At 43.3% G+C, this 26,491-nt stretch overlaps 1 protein-coding gene across 1 annotated transcript in view; it reads right to left on the bottom strand.

Annotated features, from left to right (window-relative positions):
* NIPAL2 (NIPA like domain containing 2) overlaps positions 1-26,491 on the bottom strand; it is a 46,774-nt gene that overhangs the window by 16,174 nt on the left and 4,109 nt on the right. The window contains 6 exon segments of the mRNA XM_077932829.1: positions 597-732; positions 6,864-6,960; positions 12,055-12,176; positions 17,653-17,712; positions 21,675-21,846; positions 24,873-24,941. Coding sequence (XP_077788955.1) covers positions 597-732; positions 6,864-6,960; positions 12,055-12,176; positions 17,653-17,712; positions 21,675-21,846; positions 24,873-24,941 — 656 coding nt within the window.

The following is a 26,491-nucleotide window of genomic DNA, read 5'->3' as shown; positions in this document are numbered from 1 at the left end:
CACAGCCAGGTTAATCAATGGACAGACCTTGAAAAGACAGGAAGGAAATCCCAGTTGGAAGAAGAACGCTTTTGAAGACATAATTATATGAGTATTCTGGGGAGATTAAGCCCCTTCCCCTTTAATAGTAATAATAAAAAAACGGACAAGGGAAATTGTGTTGCTACAACCTGCGAATACAAAGCAGCAAGGGGGAACGAGATGGCGAAATTAGTGAAAGCAGAGCAGGGTGTTAGTTTTATTAGTGACTGGCAGCGGGTGTAAAAGCTGTGGAAAATGTCAGAATGAAAAAGCAGCAGGAAACCAGCAAGGTTCATCTGGTCTGAAATCCTCGGCAAATGTAAAAGCGAATTTAGGAAAACCTGCATGGCTAGTTAACAGCAAAATAAAGCATCGCGGTCATAAATCAAAACTAGAGGTGAGCGCATAATAATGCATGTGGCCTGAAACCATCAGCGCTGAGTTGGGCCAAGGGCCTGTTAGAAGTTGGCTGTATAAGCTAAGCTATGACACGAAGCATTAACTATAGGAGCAGAAATTAGCAAATGGCTGTTAATAGGGTAATAAGATGGTAGGTGAATATGTTAGAAACTTACTTGACTTGGAAAGCACATGTTACTGCCATCAGAATGAGCATGATATAGAAAACAGGGTAGGTTAGCTGCATGTTCCCTCTCACAGAAAGTGTGATCATGGTTGCCACGGCTTTTACTGAAACGACGTTCAGAGATGCTGGAAAACAAAAGAGGCTGATTCATGCATGCACATTATCTGAAGATCTTCTCTCTCAGTGTCTCCTGCCTCAGTGTCTGAATAGGCACTGCTGAAAAGTGTTGTGTTTTAAGTGAGCGGAACCAATTGTGTTTGAATTCATTTCTGGTTGCTTTCATTTGTATTTATTGTTTACTTGGAAAATGTTAGAAACTGCTTGATAAAAAAAGTGGTGTGCAAATAAAATTATAGATAAAACACAGCTAAAATCCACAAACCAGTTAAAAAAACAAATGCGCAGGAAAACCATAATCAAAATCGAATATAAAAAATTAAAAATCAATATTGTTAAGTTGTGGGTGAACATATCAGACGACTCAGTGATTCTTCAAACAGCTCCTGTTTATTCACAGGCCCAGAACAGAACTGAACTGAAGGGTTCAGCCAACCTGCTTATATAGAGCTCAACTACAAAGCAACAGTAACAACTTTCTGTAACTATCCAATCACTGAACGTCACTTTCAATTCCTTATTTGCATATGTGGACCTGAGTGAAAACTATCTACAGTATCCCCCTGCTGGCCCAGGGTGAGAACTTCAGTACATAACAAATATAGGTAACTAAATCATGTTTACGGCTAGGCTAGGCATCCCACCGCCATCCCAGGTTTACAGCAGGCATCTAAAACAATATAGTGAGGGTACCTGCCAACAGGATGTTTTAAAAATATCTATCAATGGGCAGGCATATATTATTCATTGGTTTCTTGGCCTTATTTCTCTGGACTGGATCCAGACTTAGGCTGTGTGCACATTACCACTTACTCTGGCTCCAGCATGCTCCCAACACTGGTGTCTGAAGCTAAATGCACATGACATTAGCCACAATCCATTCGTATCCTGTAGTTTCTTGAGAAATATTCCTGTTTGACGCACTTTCCCCTGAGACCAGCTTCCATCCAATTATAAAACAGAAGCCACAGTTAAGGCAAGATGTGTACCTTTCAAGCAGCCATTGCACATGCGCAGGTGACAGTACATGCACAGATGACAGCTATGGTGAACTGGAATTCGGTGTGGGGAAACAAATCAGGTATTGGGCATTGGGTGAAGAGATCTCTGCCCCCTCTCTAGTGTGTACAGGAATCCAAGAAAGCAATGTTAAACTTGGGGGAATGATCTGACTATGTTTCAAGCTGCTAATGTGTACATACCCTAAGGCTGACATCACACACTTATATACACACTTATATAAGAGCAAGTCCCACTGAATTCAGAGGGATTGATTTCTGGGCAGACATGTACAGGATACCTCTGCATGTTAGCTGCACTTCACTACCAGTGAAATCAATGGAACTTAGGTATGGCTAACCTGTTCCATTGACTCCAATGGGATCTGGATCCAGTCCTATATAGTTACCCAAAAACCTCTGGATATCTTATCTTTTGAATGACTTGAAATTCACCCATCTGATTTTGATATTTTGCATTAGGAAAGTCTCCCATGTTACCAGTCAGCCTTTCACATTTCCCTGTACAACATGGTATAGCTCACTGGAAATGTTTTACTAAGCCTAAATTCATCCTTCACCAACGGTGCACACAGGAAAACAAGTAACTTGCTTGGATCCTAAGGGTTTGTCTGAATCGGAGCAAAAAGCAGACGTTGCCCCACTGTTGTTCTGAACCTTTCCCCCTGTAAATGTGGAGTTTCTTGATCCTGGACACTTTGGACTTTCCAAGGATCAACACACACACACACACACACACACACACACACACACCACATTTAAAGACAAGACAAAACTACAATGGGGAGGATGTCTTGTGGACCCTCCTGTATCAATGGGGAGACTGGTGGGTGCAAATCCACATTTCGCTCTGGTGTGGACAAGCCTTGTGTCTTGTAGGGACTATCACAAACACATGGTGAGAAGTAAGTGACATTGTTAATATATGTGACATGGGCAGATACGATGCGCACATCTGGGTAAAGAGGAGAACAAACCTCCTAGCAACACAGCTCTATGGCTGCTCTATGATTTTGTCATCTACAATTACCCTTTTTTTCACAGAGGCAATTACACTGTTCTGTACCTCATCTGTCCAACACAAGCGCCAAGGTAAAACAATGGGAGATAAACTCGGCAAGTTCAGTGCTGGCACAAAGCTATGTGGAAACAGAGTCAAATGGTGTAAAATAAAAGTTTTCCAATAAAACCCGCCATTTCCGTCCTTCCTGCTGACAGCTATATTGCTGGAAGGTGAATATATTAAAGCTGACAGTATTATCAGAGATGGCGGGACTCTTTCCACCCAGATTCTATATAAGTTTAACAATCAGGCATAGGAAGCCCCTAAGAGCCCCTTTAAATATTAAATGCAGAAATTGTTCTTCTGGTTAACGCAGCACCAAAGAGGGACAAACGGCTTTTGCTGACTCCGATAACAGATCCCTTTTAGCTAGCAATGCAGCAGCTGAAAGTGACATCATCTGCAACAGCAGGAAACGCAGAAATCCTGCTCAGTCTCTCCCATTTCACCCCTCCAGTCTACCATACTGTAAATTCCAGATTAGGCATGAAGCAAGGTGCTTCTCGATGAGTCAGTTTCCAGAGCTGCATCGCCCAAAGCGTTTGCAGATTTATACCAACACTTCTCTGCTCCTATTCCGGGGGAAATAAAAGCGAACCCAAATGTATGAAACACAGATCTCTCTGCTTATTAAGACCGATGTGACAAATATTTGAAAGTATCCACACACCACACCTCTAGTGAGTTGTACATATGGGTAACGGAGGACAGACACTAAAACAACTCTTTCACAATAAAATATTATAGCATAGTTCCTTGCTGGTTTACACATCATGCCCTGAGGGGAGGCGGAATGTAGGAAAGTGTGTTGGTCTTAAATGGCTCTAAAGGGTGATTAGATAAATTTGTGGAGGTTTATCTATGGCTACACTGAAACTTACATGTTCACAGACTATATCCCATTGAATACCAGCTGCAGGGTAGCAACAGCAGAGGGAGGCTATTGATTCCATGCACTGCATATGGGCTTCCCAAAGGATGGTAGACTAGATGGAGCTGGTCTGGTTCAATAAGACTCTCCTTAAATTCCCTTTAAAAAGACATCCAAACGGGGACATCATCTTAACACATTTATAAGGACTAATTCCCAGCTCTGGGATTTTTAGCTGCTCATATTAAAGATACTATTCTTGAATGACTGGGAAAGAGATTCACCCTTCCATTGATGGTTTACGAAGCAAAGTGCTCTTTGACTGGCAATCAGAAGTTGGAAATGTCAGAAATTGCAGTCAATGACTTTGTCAAGTGGTTCTATCTCCTCACCCTTCAACCTAGAACAATGATTATTCTCAGTGCTATTTTTCCTGAGGTGCCAGAACTGAGTTCCGGCAAGTTCCGGCTGGGGGAAAAAAAAGACCTGATTATTCTACTGCTTCAGCTGGCAGGTGGCAGCTACTGAATGACACCCTGGTCTAAGCAAACTAGCAACAACACCATACAGATATCATATTTATCATGATTGGTACATATTTGGCCAGCTGTGACATCAGAAAGCAAACTGAATTTGCTTGTGCAGCTGTGGCAGGCAACTCCAGCCTGTACTTTATGCAACAATCATGTCTGCCACAAATCGGGTCCTCCCTTAAAGAGGGCATGTGTTGTGGTGGGACCTGGCAACCTAACCCTGTGTTGTGGGTGGGTACGTTTGGATAGCCACAACACCCGATTGGTAGGTCCCTTGGTGCAGGGTTCAATCAGGCCAATGGGACGCAGTCTAAACAGATCAAGGGACCTATATATACCTATGCACGTGGCCCAGAGCTTCCTCTTTCGGTGCTTGCATCGGAACACCCGCCTGCCTCTCCCTATATTTAGGGCTTGCGCGCTTGACCTTGCTATGCCGTCATGTGTCGTCTGTCATTGGGACGGGGCACGGCAGGAATTTTCCCCATTTGGCTGATTGGCTGTTGCCATTTGGGTTTCGCCTGTCGCGTAGCAAATCACCACAACTTGTAAGGCTCTGGTTCAAGTGATAGGGATGGGAGAATGCTCTCGCCATCCCTATATGAAGGGTATTCCATTTAAGGAATCCAGGGACTCGATGGTTTGGTCAACCCCTGTGAGGGGGTTTTGCCCGTGCCTGAGTTCAGGGGGGCACTTGGGTGGCGGAGATAGCCTGTTCCTGGCTTTCTGCTTATCCAGGTGTTCACCCTGGGCTGACCTATGCTGGTGTCCTGGGTCAGTGCTACCTGCAACAGTGCAGGGAGCTAGTTGAACCAGAGCCTATGCAACCATTCACTTGCTGTAATCAATAAAGTTGTGACCTAAATTCTGCCAAAAACCAAACCAAAATTTGAGTCTTGTCTGAATTTATTTAGGGGGGAGGTTTAAAGGTCACAACATGCAGATGCAGTGGTGTTTCCTGTAGCAAAGCGCAAAAGACAGGACATGTGCTCTTAAAAGCTGCTCTACATGTATTGGCAACAGACCTATCAGAGCTCTCACACATGGGTGCTTATGAACACGTGGCTGTTGTTCACATTCTGCGCGTGTGTTTTACAGGAAACAGCAGCACACCAGTTAATTTCTAGGCATGAAATTCTGTGTAAAGTGGAGCTATTCTGAGATTGCGATGTCATGCTCTGGCTGAATTCAATCGGAGAGGATTAATTCAGCATAAAAGATACAGATCAATATTGGAATTCTATGCATAACTACTTAGAAATCCCTTAGAGTTCGGTGGGACTTATTCCGGGGTAGAGATGTACAGAATTGCAGTGTAAGGCCCTTAAATGTCTTCAAGCACTTTCCAAACTGGGTATCATTATAAAGGGAGAAGAAGCAAACCCAGAGTCACCAAGAAAATACTGAGACATGAGAACTTCTAATGCACACATAAGATTCGTGTGAAATGTACTCCACTGAGTCACCTAAATCCAAGCTGGTAATTTCAATGTGTGAACATCATTAATACCACCAATTTAAAAAAAAACCTGTAGCCCATGACCATAGCCCACCAAGTCCAATCTCCTCCAGAAGACATAGTGTATAACTTGTATTCCATTAAATTCAATGGTTTTTACTAAGGAATGTTCTCCAGGGACTGTGGCATATATCCATAATTTTTATTCTTCTAGGCTGAAGACTGTTTTACTGTGCAAACAATGGAATATGTTCCAGTGCACCATGAAGAAACGCAAACAAATGTACAATACTAAATTTTTTATTTGCTTTGACTCAAACTCTAAGGGGAAAATATGTATGCAAATGAGAGACGAAAACTGAATAGGTCTCCTGTTGCCCATCTCGACACACAGCTTATATACACTTCCACAAAGTGCTTGGATAGGCTTGGGCTTTTATGCTTGAGTTATTGGTTTGTTTACTTCAGCTAGTGCTGGTCGAAATCTCTTTTCAAGCAACAAGGAATTTCAGACAGACTCTCTAATTCACTCTCTCTGGGATCAAGTGGTCCAGGACAGCCATAACTGTCTTCCCAACTAAAGCTGATAAAAGGTATCCCTAGCCACTGCGCCCCTATGCGCTTCAAGTGACAAAGATGGATCAAGGAGCATCCCCAGAAATGCTCAGTGGGGCAAATGTTCATGACATGTCATAGCTCAGAGAAGGCAACAGTGGAGTCTTGTTCCATGAACTGACTGCCCTACGTATAATCTCTCCCCAAGTGTATATTTGCAGCAGAAAGATGTGGACAGAGTTCTGATTTGACTGAACGGTCTGCACTCTTCAGACCGTAGGCTGGACATACAATTTATGGATGTTCATCTGTGTTTAAAATTTCCCTGCGAATAGAAAGCCAGCAGGAACCTGTCCCCTTCTGGGCTAGCTTTCTACTCACAAAGAGTTTGCTATGTGGCATAAGATTCAATAGCGGTATTCTCCACCTGTAGCCTGACGCAGAACCAATATCTAATGTGGCATTCTGCTGCATGGATACTCAAGACACACATAAGTTAGCATGAAGAAAAGGGACAAGGGGGCAAAATTCTGGAGCCCTGCAAGAGGTTTCGGGATCAGCCACCACAAAACAAAAGAGAACAAAGGAACGATGTGCACAAAATCAGCACAAAACATTGCAGATGAGCCGTATTCTTACCTAGCACTGCTACCATTGTTAGCAAAATCACAATGTGATTCACTTTCTTTCTTTTATGGAAATACAAAAGAATGCAGAATGCTATTACTGCCAGGATCTGAAAAGAAAAAGCGTAAAAGGCTTAAGTTGCTAAAATGCAGAATAAAAGCTTCAGACAAAATCTTTAACAAGATGTCACATACTTATTTCCCCCTTTAAAGGGATGAGTAAGAGGGGTAACCTCACCACCATTTATCAAACAATTATTCCTATAAACCTTTCCTAAGAAATGTTCACATTTTGCTGTCTAGCTCTCTTACCCTTTCAAGTGCCTACTTTATTTTTACAGCCTTGGAAAGATTTAAAACAAAGGAGAGAGGAGAGAGAGTTCTTGCAGTAATAATCTGGCAAGCAAAGGCATCCAATTTTAACTGTGTATAATCACGTTGAGCCATCACTGTACATAGCAGTGCCTGCCACCCTCCAATTGCAATGAGACTACTCTGGTGTAGGTGACTTGAAGATTGCAGCCCACTCTATGGCTTATCTTACTTACCGCTTGCATTAATTACCTTCACTTACTCTTCTGTTCCTCCACCCTCATCAATAAAACTTGGACTGAACGCGGAGTTCTGCTCAGAACACCTGCAATGCATTTGTAACTCTGCACTGGTTTTCAATCACTGCCTAGCCAACTACCTGTCAAAAGGTTGCATAAAAGAAAAATATACCAGCAGAGTTAATGGTACGCGAGGAGAGGCTGCTTTGCAAGACATTCTGCAGATGGGATTTCCTTAACGCTGCACGCAGACTGGGCTTGCTGCTTCATAATCGCCAGCAACACCCCCACATGCACTGCAGCCCCACTCCAAAGCGGCTTCCATATGGGCCATAGATTGCTGCTTAGTAGACACATTCCATGGGGTGAATTTCCACTTTCCAGTGCAGATGTTGGGATGTGGTGGGTGCTTCTTTGACCTGGAAGCGGTGGGTATGCATACATAAAACTCTTTTGCGCTGGCCCTGACCTAATATAGTATTACCTAGTATTCCCTTCTGCTAGGTAATACTATTCAACAGTAGAGCCCTTTTACATAGGAACACAGGAAACTTGTTTATACAGTTAGGCCATTGGTCCATCTTCTTTTTCTTCTTTGGAGATCCCTCGTAGCCGAGTAAGATTGTCTCCCATAAACATGGTTTTAACAGTGGGTCCCTAAGTGACTATGGAGGCCAATTCTGGATCCACACGTCCTTCTACAGTGGGGACACTTGTTTCTGGGTGGGAGTTGATCATGGTGTGGATTTGCCAAGCGTGCCTTCCTCTTAGCACATCTCTCCCTTTCATCCTGAGTTCGAGCGCCTTCAAAGCCCATGACACCTTTGCTAAAGGTTGTTCTCCAATTGGAGCGCTCGCAGGCCAGTATTTCCTGGTTGCCGGTGTTTATACTACATTTTTTAAGATTTGCCTTGAGAGAGTCTTTAAACCTCTTTTGTTGACCACCACCATTATGCTTTCCATTTTTAAGTTCGGAATGGAGTAGTTGCTTTGGAAGACGATAATCAGGCATTTGCACATCTAACTTGATATTGTCTACACTGACTGGCAGCAGATCTCCAAGAGTTTCAGACAAGGGTCACTGCAGCCCTACCTGAAGATGCCGAGGAAAACTGAACCCGGGATCTTTTGCAGGCAAAAGAGTTGTTCTATATCGCTGAGCTGTTTTGAGTAAGAATATTTGTCCACCAATCCCTGTTGCACTCTTATGAGCAGCGGCTCTCTGGTCCTTTTAGCTGGAGGTGCATAGGGACACAGTGTCGGAATCTCCACTCGACCGAGCTGAAAAAGCTCATCCTCCTCCGGCCGAGTCCTCCAGAATTGCCTCCGACGTGATTGACGACCTGAGCCTCTGATAAAGCTCCAGGCACATCCCCCATTCAGCAGAGAATCAAAGCAGCACACGGAAGTGATGAGATTTATGGCTACATTACTAGGTTTTATTAATAAGCTACGCAGACAGAAAAGAAATCACCCTCTCTCTGTGAGAGCAGAGAGCAACTGAAACAAAAGAACAAAGGAATAGGAAACCAGCAACATCATATCCGTCTCCCGTCTTCCGTGAGACTTCCAACAGCCTGGAATGTCTCTGGAATGTAAACAGAGTCCTGTGACTCCAAGAGCACTGCACAGTGGCAACACACAGAAACTAACTGTGTCCAGTTCTGGGCACCACAGTTCAAGAAGGACACTGACAAACTGCCAAAGCTGCCAAGGAGTGTGGTGGAGTCTCCTTCTTTGGAGGTCTTTAAGCAGAGGCTTGACAACCATATGTCAGGAGTGCTCTGATGGTGTTTCCTGCTTGACAGGGGGTTAGACTCGATGTCCCTTGTGGTCTATTCCAACTCTATGATTCTATGATTCTATGATTCTAACACACAGTACTGAGTCAGACCATTGGTCCTACACTGACTGACAGTGGATCTCCAGGGTATCAGTCAGGGGAACATTCCCAGCCCCACTTAGTGATGCTGGGGATTGAACCAAGGACCTGCATGCAAAGAGATGTTCTAGCATTCAGCTATGGCCTTTCCCCTATGGGAAAATACAGTACAGTGGTACCTCGGGTTACATACGCTTCAGGTTACATACGCTTCAGGTTATAGACTCCACTAACCCAGAAATAGTACCTCAGGTTAAGAACTTTGCTTCAGGATGAGAACAGAAATTGTACTCCAGCGGCGCAGCGGCAGCAGCAGGAGGCCCCATTAGCTAAAGTGGTGCTTCAGGTTAAGAACAACTTCAGGTTAAGAACAGACCTCCAGAATGAATTAAGTTCTTAACCCGAGGTACCACTGTACTACCAATTAGGTTTCTTCTACAACAGCAGATGGCACAGGCTTTCTGGCCTCATCTGCCTTCCCTCCCAGCACACAAGTCTTTTTTAAGGAACCCCAGAGAAGGTGGGGAAGAGCCCCCACTATGAAAGGGGGGGGGCCTTGCTTTTCAACTTTTATTACTGATATATATTTCTGAAGCCTTTTTTTATTTCCTGTGAGTAAGGAGAGTTTGGTAACTGAAAAAGTTTCCTCTTCCTCATTTGCACAGAAAAGCATGTGGTTAGATTCATTTCTTTAAAAAAAACAGTTGATTTTAATCATCTGTGTTTTGTTATATGATTACTCTGTTCCATTATGATTTTAGACATCTGTGCTGCATATTCAGTTTTGTTATGGCTTATGGTCAAACAATAAAACCTAAAGAAAATACATAAATAAAACAGCCAATCAGGTATGGGCATTCCTTGGTATCCCAGCTTCCAAATCTGGAACTGTAGGTTTAAAATTCTAAAACTGCCCTCAATCTGTTCAAGTCAATAAAGAGCAGCAAGTTACATTTGGAAACTCCCCTTTTTACTTCTCGCAGGAAAAAAATAGGTCGCCAGTAAATGTTCTGAAAACATGTTCCGATGGGTGTTCTAAGTGCTTCCCTGGACTGCAGCCTAAAGCTTTAGAAGGTGAGGAAAGGTATTTATCCCTAACAAGTCCACAATTTAAAGAAAGTTTTTTTATTCGTTGAGAAAGAAACGACACTGGACATGTTGGCAGGGCAAGGCGCTTGCTTAAAATAATGGGGGAACAAAAGCAGAATAGGGGATATTTTGGCTGCAGGCTTTTAACGACGGCTAGGAAATTGTTAAGTGTGCTATGGGCTTGCTGGCTTCCCTCTTTTCTGATATGCAAATTTCCCTTTCTTTCCCTTTATAGAACTAACCAAGAAGTTGCAGAGTTGTGCTTTCACCAATCGTATTTTCAAGCCAGAATATGCAACTGAAGTTGGAAACATTGCATGCTGTTGATCACAGAAGCGATTCTGATACTGCTTAAAATGCCATAGCATGTTTATGAATAGCAACCATTTTGTGACAGCGCCCACAACACTTTATCAAAATTCCAGATGCGTTCACCAGTCCCCAAAGATTAGGGACCTCTGAACAGATGTGTGTAAAGAAACAGTTTTGAGCCACATTTAATACGTCCACCTAGAATAGTCTTTCTCCCACGAAAAAACTAAAAACAAGCTCCTCTTGTCTTTCAGGGGTGGATTACAAGACATGAAGGGTCTGTGCTGAACTATATCCTGAATCCTATGTATTCCTGACTCATAAATCATGTTTTCCACTCTGTCAAGATTCCCATAAACAGGCATTTCCACTCAAAGGCCACCACAAGCAGAACCCCCTCTCTGACATCTAGCACATCATGCCATGGTTCTAAAAGTACGGATTTACTCTCGTCCTTTCTTGAATGCTCAAAAGTCTAAGGCAGCCTTTGCAGAGTCAGCTTCTGCAGCTAGTGCAGAATGCTGCAGCATCTTTGGGCCAGCTCTCTCATTTGAGAGCATTTTACATAAAACATATCAAACCCAAACTTACACTACATGTAGAAAAAAAGTTTCGTTACACTAGCCTTTAACTAACTGCGGAGGCGGCCTTGCCTTTTTTTCTATGCTCATTTCCCTATAGTTTGGAAAGGCACTCTTAAATTCACACTCCGTTTGACCCAAGGAATGTGGAAGGAGTAGAAACTGAAGTAAGCAAACAAGCAACATCCTTGACCGAAAGAACAATCGGTTCCCACACGAGAAATACCTGTTGACTCTACAAACCAAGAGTGCCTGGATTACCCTGTACAGTGGGTGCTCGGGTTGCGAACGTGATCCGTACGGGATGCACGTTCGCAACCCACAGTGTTCGCAACCCATGTCTGCGAATGCGCGGGTTGCAATTCGGCGCTTCTTCGCATGCGCAAAGCGCGATTTAGCGCTTCTGTGCATGAGCGACTGCCAAAACCCGGAAGTAACCCATTCTAGTATTTCCGGGTTTCGGCGGTCCGTAACCCGAAAAAACGCAACCTGAAGTGTCTGTAACCCGGAGTATGACTGTACTAAGAGGGAACTCATTCTCTGAGTGCTGATCGTTATGTGGTCGGAAATAGTACCTTCCATGCACAACAGGAAAGTAGCAGTGGACTTGTGGAAACGGCAATGGCCACAGAATTCCAAATGATTGTTGCAGAGAGGGGAAGGTGGACTATATTGGAGGATGCTGGAAGGAGGCACAGCTGGCTAGGTTCCAGAACCAAAGCACTGCTCGCTGCAACATTTTGCTCTAGACCCCACTTGCAAACAGCGACTTTTGCATACTGTACTCACCACATAAATCAGGAACTGCCAGTTAACTAAATCATTCTGTATCTTTCTTGCCGTGACTTCCTGGGTAACGCGGGGAGCAAAGGTCACCACCAAAAATGTTCCTGCCATCGTCACAGTTCCACCTTTCAAAATAAATACATGTAGACAAACATGTTGTTATTATTATTTTTTACAAAACACGTAACTGGAAGTCTCCAGGGCAAACCTTCTAAACAGCAGCAGTTTGATCAAATTTAGGAGACTATGATTATGCACAAACTCCATTTATCTCCTATGACCTGGTCACATTCGAACCACAGAGGCAGCACAATTCTATGCATGTCTACTCAGAAGTCCACCAAGTTCAATGGACTTTACTACCAGGACTGCAGAAATGGGAGCATTTGTTTTCCTGACTATGATTCGGCTGCATATACGTCCAAACTGACTTAGGCAGTTTTACTCATATTGCTCCCCAAGGTTACCTGTGATATACCAAGTAATATAAACAATGAACTTCCCTTTCCTCTAATTTGGTGGTCTTTCCATTCTGCTTTGCATGTTTTTGATTTTTGTTGCTTGCATTTTAACTTTATTTCAGAACACAATTCCATAGAATTGTAGAGTTGGAAGGAACCTTAAGGGTCATGGAGTCGAAACCCCCGCAATGCAGGAATCCTGTCCACAGCCATCCCTGGGTGGGCTCGAACCACCAACCTTCTGCTTAACAGCAAGACACACTGACCCATTGAGCCATCCTCCTTCTGACATGCTGGTAGTCTCATTGTCCAGTATTTGTATCTACCTGGTGCACACTGGTTAGCATCATCTGGAATGCTAACCCTCTGTCATAATACTGCCTCTAGACGCCAGGATGACGCGAAACATTGACACATGCCAGGCCAGGTATCTTAATTGTGGGCTGAGGGTCATTCAGATTTGGGGGAAAGTAAATATCACTGAAATCAAGGATGCAACCGCATATGTAGCAATTGTTTGAATGCAGAGCTGGTAGCTGCATAGCATAGCTCTGATATCTTGGGATAGTTACATTGCCCTCCTCCTCTCACCACTAATAGCTATTGCTCCTGGAAGTGGCCAGAACTCATCCTTAAGCCTGAGGACTCCGGGGATTTCCCCAGGCAGCAAGACGGATGCACAGAGCCTTCAGAAAGCACTCTTGATATCTCAAGATCACTTTCAAGGGAAGCGGGGAGCAGTGTGAAAATTAATGATCGCAGCCCAGGAAAGTGAGGAATTCTGCTCCCCTTCCTTCGGTAGCAGTTTCTTTCTTTACATCACTCGTGGAAGGGCTGTGTGGTAACTACACTCATTGAAAAGAGGATGTGGGCTTGTGACAGAGTGTTCTTGAACGTGCAAGTGCATACAGACATGTGCTTTTCTTCATGAGTATGTCTTGTGTTCTTCGGTGCTGCCAAATGCCAATTTTAAATTGGTCTATGCGGTTTCTAGGCTGCTTTTTAATTTTATTTCAGAGGTCCCATCCCATAAAAATAAAATAAAACAAATCAATAAATCAATGTGGAACGTGAGTTTCTGGGGCACAGACTACTGCACAGAACATCAATGGGACATAATAGCACACTCGCAATTTAGAGGTGGGGGGGGGGGGGACAATCCCCACAGTGTTCTATATTTATGTATTTGCACAAACCTCCCAACAATCACCGTATCTGCCATGGTACAGCTAACTCCAATGGAATGCAGCAACATTGTTAAAAAACCTCCGTGGCAAAGGCAAACTCGCAGAAATAAAATAAATCAGCCCAGAACTCTAGTTAAAACATTGTGCAGCGTACAAGACTGAAGGGGAACATGATCAGCTGAGGGATGAATTCTCCATGTATCACTTGGACCAAATAACTAAATATTATAGGGCTATTGGAGCAGCACTGAATTTCTTTCTCCAAACGCCCACAACAGCTGTGCAATTACCGTACAATCATTACACTAACAGCCTGCATCATCTGCCTGCTTATTTGCGCAGGGAGCCCAGTCATCCTCTTCATTTTGCACGAATGACAGGCACTCCAAACAAGATAGACGTTCCCACACAGATAGCACTTCTGCGTAGGAAAAAAGTATGCAAATCGTCACTAGGGATGGGTGAATTCTGTCAGTTTTGGTTATTCCCTGTTTCCTGTTTTTCTAATCTGAAATTCGGTTCTCCACATACTAGTTCACAATTAAAACAAAAACCAGCCTCATGAAAACCCACCGGCCTTTTAGTGCAAATATCCCCTACTATACACAATTTTTGTCTAACATACACATGTTTTGGAAACAGTTATCTGCAATATAGTGCATTTTGTATGTTATTTTCACTAATATATGTCACACCTTACTTCCTTCCCTTCCTCTTCCCCTTTTAATGGAGATTACCCACTCTGGGATCCCACAGCTAATTCTCCCCTGGTCTCCTCACTGGCCCAAATAGGACTAATTTAGCCAGCTAGCCCTGGTGATCATCTAATGTTTATTGGGACTGTCCCTGCTAAATTGATTTTTGAATTCTGAATTTATTGTTATTCACGTTTTATACTGTATTTTATGCTGTTTTTTGTTGCATCAATTAAGTGTTTTAAATTTGTTGTTAGCCGCCCTGAGCCTGGTTTTCTGAACCAGGAAGGGTGGGGTATAAATAAAATAATTATTTATTATTATTATTATTATTATTATTATTATTATTATTATTATTATATAGAGGTCAAGCTTAGTCGTAAACTGATATGGCTGCTTTGAGCCCTCCACACCAACAAATTACCTCTGTGGCACTTGTTCACAAGCAGTTGATGGGAAGACCTTGTCTAACAGCAAGTGGACAGGTATCATTGCTAGACATTGCTACGGAATTTGAAATTGATCCTTCATCCACCAAACTCCCAGTTAGAGAGCCTCTTGCTTCACTGAGTGACAATGTCATAAGGGATCTGTCTACAGATCAAGCATATGGGTACTGGATCATACAGGCCATAAGGACAGGGAAACCTTCCCATGGATTTGGCCCTTCTTGAAATTGGTCCAGTGAGCCATTCAAGGTGGTTAACAACAGCAAACAGGTTTTGCTGCATATGGGTTCCAAAACATGGCTTTAAAGGCAAATCCCGCAACAACTTAAAGGCTGTTAATAGAATACATCATTTGTGTGTAGTACCCCTGCTGGTTCAACAGCAAAGTAAAACACTCCTTGAGTAGAAGGCCCACACCACTTCTTGTTTCAGCTGTGGTGAATTTGGCTGCAAAAGAAGGCTGTGGTGGGTGCTGTTTTGACAACTGCCTGGCGTTCAGCATGGTATGCATTCAGCAAAATAATCCATACACTCTCATGCTCCTATGACAATGAGAAGAGGAGAGGTGGTGTCCAGAAGATCGTTGACCTGAGGGGCAGAGATGATGAAACACTGGGAGATCTTTCTGTATGTCTAGAAAGACACCTTCCACCAGTGCTTTGTCCCTGTTGGAGCTGATAGACTGGTCTAACAGGATATATGAACCTCCTTTGACATGTAAACTTACTACAGAGAAAGTAGAGAAGTTCACTGACGAGCCCATGCAAATTCCACAGTGGCCCTATCATGTTCAGTCCATAGAGAGGTGTGTGAAACAAGTTGCAGAGGCAACGGCCAGGGTAAGGTAAAGGTAAAGGGATCCCTGACCATTAGGTCCAATCCTGGACGACTCAGGGGTTGTGGCGCTCATCTCGCTTTTTTGGCCGAGGGAGCCGGCGTACAGCTTCCGGGTCATGTGGCCAGCATGACTAAGCCGCTTCTGGTGAACCAGAGCAGCGCACGGAAACGCCGTTTACCTTCCCACCGGAGCGGTACCTTTTTATCTACTTACACTTTGACGGGCTTTCAAACTGCTAGGTTGGCAGGAACTCACCCCGTTGCGGGGATTCGAACCGCCGACCTTCTGATTGGCAAGTCCTAGGCTCTGTGGTTTAACCCACAGAGCCACCCACGTCCTGGGTGGTGCTGTGGGTTAAATGGCCAGGGTATATGGACATAAAAAGTGTGAGGGCTAAATCAGGCCAAGAAGCAAGTCGGAGGCTGATGTCCAAGAGCAAATCAAAGCAAGACTTAATGAAACTTATTTAGATTTCTTATTAGCTGATGTCATTAGTTTCTAATGTTGTTTTATGATTACAGTGTATCCTTAGTAGCATGTGCTTTATGCAGAGAATGTAAAATTTTTACAGCATTACCCAACATTTTCAGAAGGTAAAATTAAAATTATTTGGTTTTCCAAGAGTAGTTGATGCGCTTTTTAATCAAATGAAGATTTGCCATGCTAAATGTTGTCAAGTCACAAAAATAATAGCATATTTGAATTCCTCACACCCCCAAAACATATTTTTAAGACCCCTCGCTGAATAAATTTGCAAAAACCAAGTTTCACCCCTTGAAATGACACGTCCCATTGTGGTAGACCCATCCATAATCTTAGTGGAGACAAAGACCAGAATGGGCTGACTTGTCTGCCCAGCTGGTTTCCTGAATTTGGCGCCAAAGCTTTTTATTGGGTGAAGGTTAGTGAGGGAAAACAATACTTTCCCCAGGAATACATCCTAGTGTTCTGGTTGAGTTTTAGAGCACATGAGCAGAACTATGACTATGGACAGCTGCTGTGGGAATAAGCATTGTGACAAAGTTTGAGAATCACAGCCATCTCAAATATGTCAACAACATTTATGCAGCAATTGGCCAGAGTAATCTCAAATGCCAAAAATAGCTATAGACTCATTGTCTTACATAAAGCAACCAAAATATCTGCTGGAACTAGTCACATATCTAATAAACGAACCGTAGAGCAAGGCAGATTTAATTTGCAAAAATGTTTTTGAGGCAGACAGAAAGTCCAATGTTTTGTGCAACTGAGATCATGTGTGCCAGCAAAACATTGCTGAAATGCTCTTGGAAATAACCAAATTAGTATAAAAGGAACAAACAGTTACTATTTTTTAATGTTATAAAAAAGAGCTTGTGTGCAAATATCAACATTAAAAGAGCTGTGAGCAGAATGATCAAGCAATTAGATTATGCCTTGTTTTTGATAGGACTCCTACTGTTGTCAAACATATCAAAATATGTAAAATATTGAAGTATTATCTCCCGATTTAAAAACTGGAAGCAAAATCATGAGCATAAACAGAAAATGCCCATTTAATTGATACAGATAAAAGTCTACCTAGGACAGCTCAGTCAAGAATGAGACTCTTAATCTCAGGGTCGTGCGTTTAAGCCTCACATTGGGCAAAAGATTCCTGCATTTCAGGGGGTTGGACTAGATGACCCTTGTGGCCCCTTCCAATTCTACAGTTCTATGAGTCTATGATTGGAAAAGAAAGAAAACTTACCAGAAAAAATAGATTCAATGGACTTTGGGGTTTAAAATCCAAGCTTGTATAACATTTTTTGGAGCAAAACTGGATGACCCTGCCTATTATTAAAATTATGTTCCAACCTATTTTAAAATAAGCATATTTATCTTCAGCTGACAAATGTGGGGGGCATAAATATATCTTGCTATTAATACAGCATTATTTCCCCTATCAAAACAGCACTCCAAGTATTAGACTGGCAGCAAGCATTTACTTACCTAATATACCTTCGGATCTTATGTACTCTTTTAGGAATAAGACAGAAATAACTGCACTACCTGGGGAACAAACAGTCATTGTTAAATGTTACGTAATAAGAGACTATATTAAAGATGATAAAGTCGCCTGCGATAACATTGCTTAACAATAATAACAAGAAATTGCACCCACAGTAGCAATATAATCCTGGCAGATCCTGGTGCTAGAACTAGACTCCTAGTTTACTTCCACACACTTAAAAAAAAATAATCCATGGAAAATTGGCTACAATCCAAGAGACAGGGCTTGTGAAAGGAGTGCTCTGCACAGCACATCCCTCAAACCCTGTTATTTGGGGGCTCTTAAACTGCCACCAATACTACCCACTTCTCCTTGTGCATACATAACTTGGGCACCCTCCTGGCAACAAATGGTTGTGGAGTTTCAACAGTACCTTCCACATGACTTTACATGCTTTGATACGTGCCATTTCCACCATGATTTCTGCTTCTTTCCAACTCTAATGCCTGCCATACATGGACAGGGGCATTGTGGTTCCCATTGCTCAATAGAATTTAATTCCCTTTTACAGTGGTACCTCAGGTTACATACGCTTCAGGTTACAGACTCCGCTAACCCAGAAATAGAGCTTCAGGTTATGAACTTTGCTTCAGGATGAGAACAGAAATTGTGCTCCGGTGGCGCGGCAGGAGGCCCCATTAGCTAAAGTGGAGCTTCAGGTTAAGAACAGTTTCAGGTTAAGTACGGACTTCCAGAACGAATTAAGTACTTAACCTGAGGTACCACTGTATTGTGGTCACACCTCAAGAACATTCTTACGAGACCTTGTTAGGTGGTACATATACACGTCACAACAGGGATGTGAATTATGCACCATGGGAAATTCCTTTCAGGCAGCCCCACAGAGACTTGCTTAATTTACAAATGCAGCAAAATGAAGTGATTAAAATCCTGAAGTAGTACAAATAAACAGCACAGATATTCTAGTGCAACCCACTACCCAGTGGGCTTGTGTTGTATTTGTAGCGATTTTTTTTCGTCTAATAGAACATTTAAAAAAGTTTCTGTTTTCAAAAAAATAAAAGTAAATCTAGCATATTTCCATTTTGTCAATGACCCATAGAAACAGCCAATGAAGAAAATGGCATTTGCAGCAGAAAACTCACATATGGTTCTTCCAAGCATTGCAAAACATTTGTTAAAATCAGTGTCCTGTTTCAAATGCTGTCAAGGGATTAAAAAGAGATAAACAGCAGTGTGTACACTTGCTTCATCAGCAGGAAACCTCCCCCTGAGGACACATAACTTTCTTCTCCCTAGAAATAATTTAAGTATAATTGCTATAACGAGCTACTGGGGGCTGTATAAATTATGACGAGCATAATAATAGCAAAGGTCTTTTTAAAAAGGAGTTACTTGAAATGCACTTAAGAAACCTATCAACTTAAGATTACCATTTCATGTGGAATATTAGGATGACAGCTTTCGTGAGCAGAAAGTGCTAGTATCCAAGCAACATCTTGTAAAACTGCAGCTCTCTGACTGAAAAATAGTGTGTGTGTGTGTTGAGGCAGGGGGAAATGAACCCACCTAGAATATAAATTACTTCTCTCAATGATGCCTCATGGTGGTAGACTTCTGTCTCACTAGTACCACTTCAGACTGGTTGGGGAGGGATGGGGAACACATGACTAAATGCTCTGGTATGAAAAACAGCCCCCACACTGGGAGAAAGGGACAAACTTTCCCCCTGAAATTCTTATACTCTTTGTGGAAAAGCTAGGCCTGAAACTGACACTGGGTCTTTCAAATATCACCAAGGTACCGAGACAGTTGCTATAACAATTATCTAACTGACACAGCGTTTTTTTGCTCAAGCATTTCTGTCCCCGACACAAAAAGTACCCTGTGCTGAATTGCAGCTACTTCGGTCTATATGGAGCCAGTCATTTGCACCCAGTTGCCATGCAGTGCTTTGACTTAACTGTGACATAGCAAAAAGCAGAATTTGGCTTGGTACAGGCTGAAGCAGTCAGATATTGTCTTTTTCCACAGCTGTCACAGCTGGAATTAGGCATGAGAACTCATCCTCATCATAGACACTAATGACGTCTGAAAAGGTACTATTCAGACACAAGAGGAAGCTATCAGCAGACTTTGGGAAATCTTAATGTATGTAAGTATGCAGCATATATTTAAGGGGGGAAACCCTTAAGGTAGTGGTGAACTCAAAACAGCCCCATGAGGATGACACATGCTCAGCAGAAATGCTGTTCAACTTGGGGAGGGGGGAGTCAGAAAGCTGAGGGTTAAAGGAAATGGAATATCCTGGCAAAGGGCATGACTGGATAGAACAGGCAAATTACAATTTTTTGTTGTGGGTGCCACTCGTTTCTCTCTAACAGGCCTATCAATATTTTTATGCCATATATGCAGTCATCATAGTCCATGCAATTGAATCCCATAATACCACCCAAATAGCCAGTTTTCATAATGTTGGTACAAAGCTATACAAACATAGCAGGTATGGTGCACCTGCAGCCCTCCAAATCACCCCTGACCCTTGGCCATGTTGGCTGGGGATAGTGGGAGTTGTAGCGCAAAACCTCTGGAAAGCACCATATTGGGGAAAGCTGTTCTGTCCCATGATTCAGTATGCTCATGCAACAGCATCTTGGAATCCAAGACAATGTTATAATATTAAAAAAGCACAGGGATTTTATAGCACATCCCTTCCACTGGAATACTTCCTGTTCTAGCAAATATCTCTCTCCAGGGATCTCTCTTATATGTCTCTTAACTTTCCTTAACCATTTGTGCAATTATCTCAAATAATTGAAAGGAAAATCTCCATGGATGTCACAGAGGAAAGGTGGGAGGAGCCAGCTGGGGAACCACTAAGGGATGAAGGCTCAAATCCCAGGGAATGGTGGCGGGACAACAATGAGTGCTCAGAGGGAGAAGACTGGGAAGAGGAGGTGTTCAAAGATGAAAACGTAACAGGCCTTAGTGAGCTGAGAGAATCTGTGGCAGAGAAGCAGGCTCAGAAGCAGAAGTCCAGGCTCAGAAGCAGAAGCTGAAGCTAGAGAGTTGGAGGGAGGCAGCCAAGAGGCAGGGATGAGTCGGACTGGTGAAAAGTCACAATGGTCTCCCCCTCCTGCCCTCCCCCCTTGACTCCCAGAACCATAGCTGTCAACTTACAGATTTGAAAATAAGGGACCAGCAGCCTCGAAAATAAGGGATCAGCAGCCAAAATAAGGGATTTTCTGGGCACAGGTATGCTCAACTTCTGAGCCCCTCCGAGGCAGAAAGCCCAGCCAGCAGCCAAACAAAGCCTCAAGCGGTGGGTCCCACAGCACAGCAATCCGGCAAAGGGGATGCATCAAGGAAAACCACCGTCACCTCTCCGCTGGGAAGCGCTGAGCAAAGGTGAGTCCCCAGGCAATGCGGCCGATTTGATCGGCACAAGGCATGCAAGCTCCACCCCCCCCCGTCGTTCTTAGACTCCTTATTGGGTGAGCAACGCAGCGAAGGAACACAACTGGAGCCTCCGTCCTCCCTGGCCGGCAGGCAGGGAGGGAGATGAGCTGCTTCCTTTGAAACCCGGGAAATTTAAGGGACATCATCAATAAGGGACAGCTGTGGGACACGTCGCTGGGATAAGGGAGTTTCCCGCCAAATAAGGGACGGTTGACAGCTATGCCCAGAACCAGAAGAGACATGAAAAAGGCAGAGGAGAGCTTGGCTGACCAGGCATAGTCTCTAATTGCTTGGGGGAAAATCTCTGGAGAAGAGGAGACTTAAGGCAGCTGCGGGGAGGTGGAGACTGTCAGTCTCGGCAACTGATTCATGAGGTAAGACCTACCACGGATGAGCTGCTTTGCTTATTAGACCTGACACTTAGCTGAGTCTGTGAAGTCGTGTTTTTGGTAATAAAGAGTTAACTCCAACTTTGAACTGTGTGAGTTATTTCTGGCTCATTCTTTGACAATGAATAAGGGATGGGGTCGGGTCATCTTACCTATGACAGCCACATTTCCTAATGGAGCAACGAGCATGACTGAAGCAAATCCGTAGGCGGCGAAATTCCCAATTTCTCCAGTCCCCATGAGTATAATGCCGAACCACCAAAGCTTGCTTCTGTAAAAGGGCTTCTGACTGCCTTGACGCATGAGTCGAAGATGACAGTATTTCTAAAAGTTAGATATGATGGAGAACATGTGAATGAAAGACATGGGTTTGCATGCATGTAACAGATATTGTACTTGACATCAATATGGCATTGCAGAAGCTTTTTGCATCATGCTATCAGTGCTGAAGGAATTATATAAATCTCCAGTCCCTAAATAAACACTCCTGGAATAAAAATGACAGCATGAGCTGAAGTTAGCATTCAGTGTAGGTGGTTTGCAATGCATGACTTTGGAGCTACTTTCAAAATAATGAATTTTTCAGAAAACTCTTCAAATTCTTAGGGACATCTAGGTGTCAATGCCAAGAAACCAAAAAGAATGAAAGGCCCAGCCAGGTGCCAGTCTGAATAAGACTGATAAGACATTAGCTTCACTTAAGTGGGGAAGGTGGGAAACTGCATGTAACCAGAAATACAAAGAGACCACCAAATGACCAAAATTAATATTTGATTTCTTTGGCAGCAAGCTCTAAATGGAATTATTTAGATTTGTATTTAGACCTGGACAGAGGAAACTCGGTTCACACAATCAGTAATTAGGATTTGTTGAGGATTTCTCCACACTTACCACTCTCTCCAAGCACAGTCCACGATTAAAAGCTCCATATCGGAGCAATCTTTTCTTTTGCCCTGGGGCTTTCCCTGTGAAAAATCTACTCTTTAAAGCTCAATTGTAGGAAACATCCATTTGCAGAAAACCTGAATTGGCATTTGCTCCAATTCAGCTTTAAAGAGTAGGTTTTCACAGGGAAAGCTTGGGGCAAAAAACCCCACCCCAAATCACTCAGACACAAAGCTTTTAAGTGTGGACCTGTGCCTGCAAAGAGTGGGGTAAAAGGTATCGTATTTTTCGTCCCATAGGACGCTCCGTCCCATAGGACGCACCTAGTTTTTTGGGGGGGAAATAAAGGAAAAAAAATTTTCCTTTATTTCCCCCCCCTCCCCAAACCAGGTCGGGGAACAGCAGGATGGCGGCGCTGCGCTTCCCCGCTGTCCCCCGAGCTTGTGGGGCTGGCCGATGTCTGCCTGGCGCGCGGGGCGCTCTGCTTCAGGGCGCCCTGTGCGCCGGGCGGCAGGCTGCTATCCGCAGCGTGGGGAGCCCTGTGGGAACTTCCGCGGGCTCCCCAGGCTTGCTGATACCTTCCTGAAGCCTGGAGAGCGAGAGGGGTCGGTGCGCACCGACCCCTCTCACTCTCCAAGCTTCAGCAAAAGCCTGTATTTGCCCCATAGGATGCACACAGATTTCCCCTTCATTTTTGGAGGGGAAAAGTGCGTCCTATAGGGCGAAAAATACGGTAAGTCTGGATAAACTCTGAGATAGTGCTTTCAAAAATTGTATTACTAATGAAAAGCAATAATCAGCTACTATACTAAACTGCAAGGGACACGGGTGGTGCTGTGGGTTAAACCACAGAGCCTAGGACTTGCCGATCAGAAGGTCGGCGGTTCGAATCCCCATGACGGGGTTAGCTCCCGCTGCTCGGTCCCTGCTCCTGCCAACCTAGCTCCTGCCAACCTAGTTCGAAAGCACATCAAAGTGCAAGTAGATAAATAGGTACCACTCTGGCAGGAAGGTAAACGACGTTTCCGTGCGCTGCTCTGGTTCGCCAGAAGCGGCTTAGTCATGCTGGCCACATGACCTGGAAGCTGTACGCCGGCTCCCTCAGCCAATAAAGCGAGATGAGCGCCGCAACCCCAGAGTTGGTCACGACTGGTCCCTTTACCTTTACCTTTTTATACTAAAGTGCTACAGAAGGGGCACAGCTTCTTGACAGACACAGTGGACCCCATGCAGTTCTCTGTTTTGCCCTCCATTTCATATGCATACCTGGCCCAAAATGAGCAGAATGATGGCAACAGGAGAACACATCTTGTCAGTGGCGGCTTCCCCACTCTCCACAAGGAGACATGTCCTGAGACATTTTTGGTTTTTAGCTGCCAGGCAAAACACTTCCTTTTTACCCAGGATTTTGGTCCTTAATTTGAATGGCTTCAGATATTTGAACCTGGAACAGCTCAGTCAGTACAGCATGAGACTCTGAATCTCGGGGTTGTGGGTTCGAGCCCCATGTTGGGCAAAAGATTTCTGCATTGTGAGGCCTTGAAATGGCCCTTGTGGTCCCTTCCAACCCTACAATTCTATGTTTTGTGGCTTCTTTTAGTGGTGCAGGATCTGTAAGACCTGACTTATATTCGCATACATGTGTTTTTTGGGCTTTTATTGGTTGTGTTTTGTTACAATTGGTTATAGTATTTATACTATTTTGGTAAGTTGCTTTGGGTCGCCTTGGTGAGGAACGCATCATCATCATCATAACAACAACAACAATCTGTACACTGGAAAGAGAGGGGATGGTGGCAATATGAAAAGCTGCTTTCAAATGGTAGAGCGATTAAGCCAAGCGCTCGCATACAGAATCAATTTCCATTGGCTTCCACATGGGAGCTGTAACATTCAAATTGGTAGTCAAAAGATCTTTACTGCGGGACAAGGATTACTGAGTGCGTGGTGAGCACTGATTTCATGGAAGGGTGGTAATCCGATCACTGCTCTGCGCTGCAAGCCAATGCTCAGCTCACTTTCAGACGTTTTGCCTTAATATGGGCAAAGTATAGGGACCGAAGAGAAGGAAATGTGGCAACTGTTAAGGAGGCACAGGGATGTGGCTCTTGTTTATATGGAAATTTGATATGCTGGCTCCTATGCTTAGGAACTTTTGCCTAGCATTAAAAAAAAACCCCAGATAAATCACAATACTAAATACGATTCGCAGGAAGAAGGTTGAAAATAAGTTGTGTAGTCAAATATCAACGAATTAAATATAAAAGTCGCAGAACTTTAAGAGTGCTTTTATGTCTGAACAGAGGAATAAAACTCAAAGCATATTGCAAGGTAATCAGTAGCTCGGTGCTGTGTTATGTAAGTGCGCTATTAACCAACATTAAATATTATGGCTGGAAGCCTGTGCACACAGTTTGCTGCTTAGATCTCATTACCAATCACCATACAAAGGAGATTTTTCTTACCTGCAGATTCAAAGAGATGCTAATGAGAATGTTTCCTGCGATTGCCAACAAGACGCCTAAGAGCAAAGTCTGCAGAAACAAAACATTTGTGTACAGTAATACAGATAATTAGTGGAACAGCAGGCAAATATGCACACAGTTTCATTCATTTATAGAATAACTTGCTGGGGATTGGGGCTGCCATACTTCCTGCTCTTTCAAGGGCAGGGCTGAGCTATGTTGCCTGCTATTTACAAACACTCTTCCGTATCCTAACAGCAGAGCCTAAATGGTAAAAGTACCCGAGACATATTGAATATTCATCTACGGTATGCATCTTGCATACCAGATCCCCAATTTCCCCATCTTGCCCACGAAGAAAAATATTAAAAAAGACTGAGAATCCTAAGGTGCTGCCAACATTGATTCCTACCCCACACCCGAATCATACAGAAAGTAGAATTGGTTGTTCATGCGAGACAATGCCAACATACTGGAGCAGTTCAGCGATGGAACCAATTGGGGTGCGGTCCTCTCTCATTGGAAGCTCCCCATTGGCTAGGTCTTTTCAGAGGTGCTTCCCCATTTGTTGAATTCCCTCCCTGGTGAGATGTGTCTCCCTCCCTCATTACTAACTTTCAGAAGGAATTTTAAAACATCCTTGTTAACCCCCAGGTATTCAGTGGCTGAAAGATACAGCTCCTAGCAACTTGAAATGATTGGGTGTGAAAATCTGTGACTGTTTCACATATTTTTATTTGCTTTAAGTAGTTGCTTTTTTTTAATGATTTTTAATTGTATTATTTTATCTGTGGTTTGCCACCCTGGACTCCTTTGGGAGAAAGTGCAGGATGTGAATTCAATAAGTAAATAAAAGAGTTCTGGATTTCTAGCAAATACTAAAATGGAAAAAAAAATATAAATTATGCAAATCTGACTAAAAGTATGCAAAACCAGCGTAAGCTTAAGATTCTGAATCAACTTGGCAAAACACAGTGTTCTCTCTATAGAATTATATTACCTCATCAATTACTTTATTGCCAAAGGAAAATGTGCAGTTTTTGCAACTGTATACAAATCTGTTCCAGGTATTGCTTTCTCAAAGAAATATATAAAGGACAGTATATAACAACATGTAGAAAGTTTTCGATTTGGTTTAAACTACAAGGAGAGATACATTCAAAGTACAGTTGTACCTTGGTTGCCGAACGCCTTGGAACTTGTACGTTTCGGCTCCCGAATGATCGAAAACCGGAAGTGAGTGTTTTGGTTTTCGAACAATTTTTGGAAGCCAAACGTCTGTCACAGTTTCCGATTGGCTGCAGGACGCTCCTGCAACTGTACAGCACATTTCTATACCTTCCTTCTAATGCAGCTTAAGGCAACAGATCTAACCAGGCTGTTTTGTAACAGCCATCCTCTCGCTCTCTTTCTCTAAGTCCTTAAAATCACAAGGCAGCAGAGTAGAAATATTTATACAATGGTGCTTCTTTAGATGCTGATATACTATAGTTACTCTGTCCATCTAAAGAGATGCGTTAGACAACCTCTGCTTCAAGAGGGTGGATTTTTTTCTAGCATGCTCCATTCCTAAACTTCTAACATACTGTTCAGATAAACTTAGCTTCAGTGCTTGAGCT

This window comes from Podarcis muralis, chromosome 8 (assembly GCF_964188315.1).
Source record: "Podarcis muralis chromosome 8, rPodMur119.hap1.1, whole genome shotgun sequence".
NCBI classification, from domain to species: Eukaryota; Metazoa; Chordata; class Lepidosauria; order Squamata; family Lacertidae; genus Podarcis; species Podarcis muralis.
Note: the sequence above shows the minus strand (reverse complement) of the source record. Positions and strands in the feature narration are given on the sequence as shown.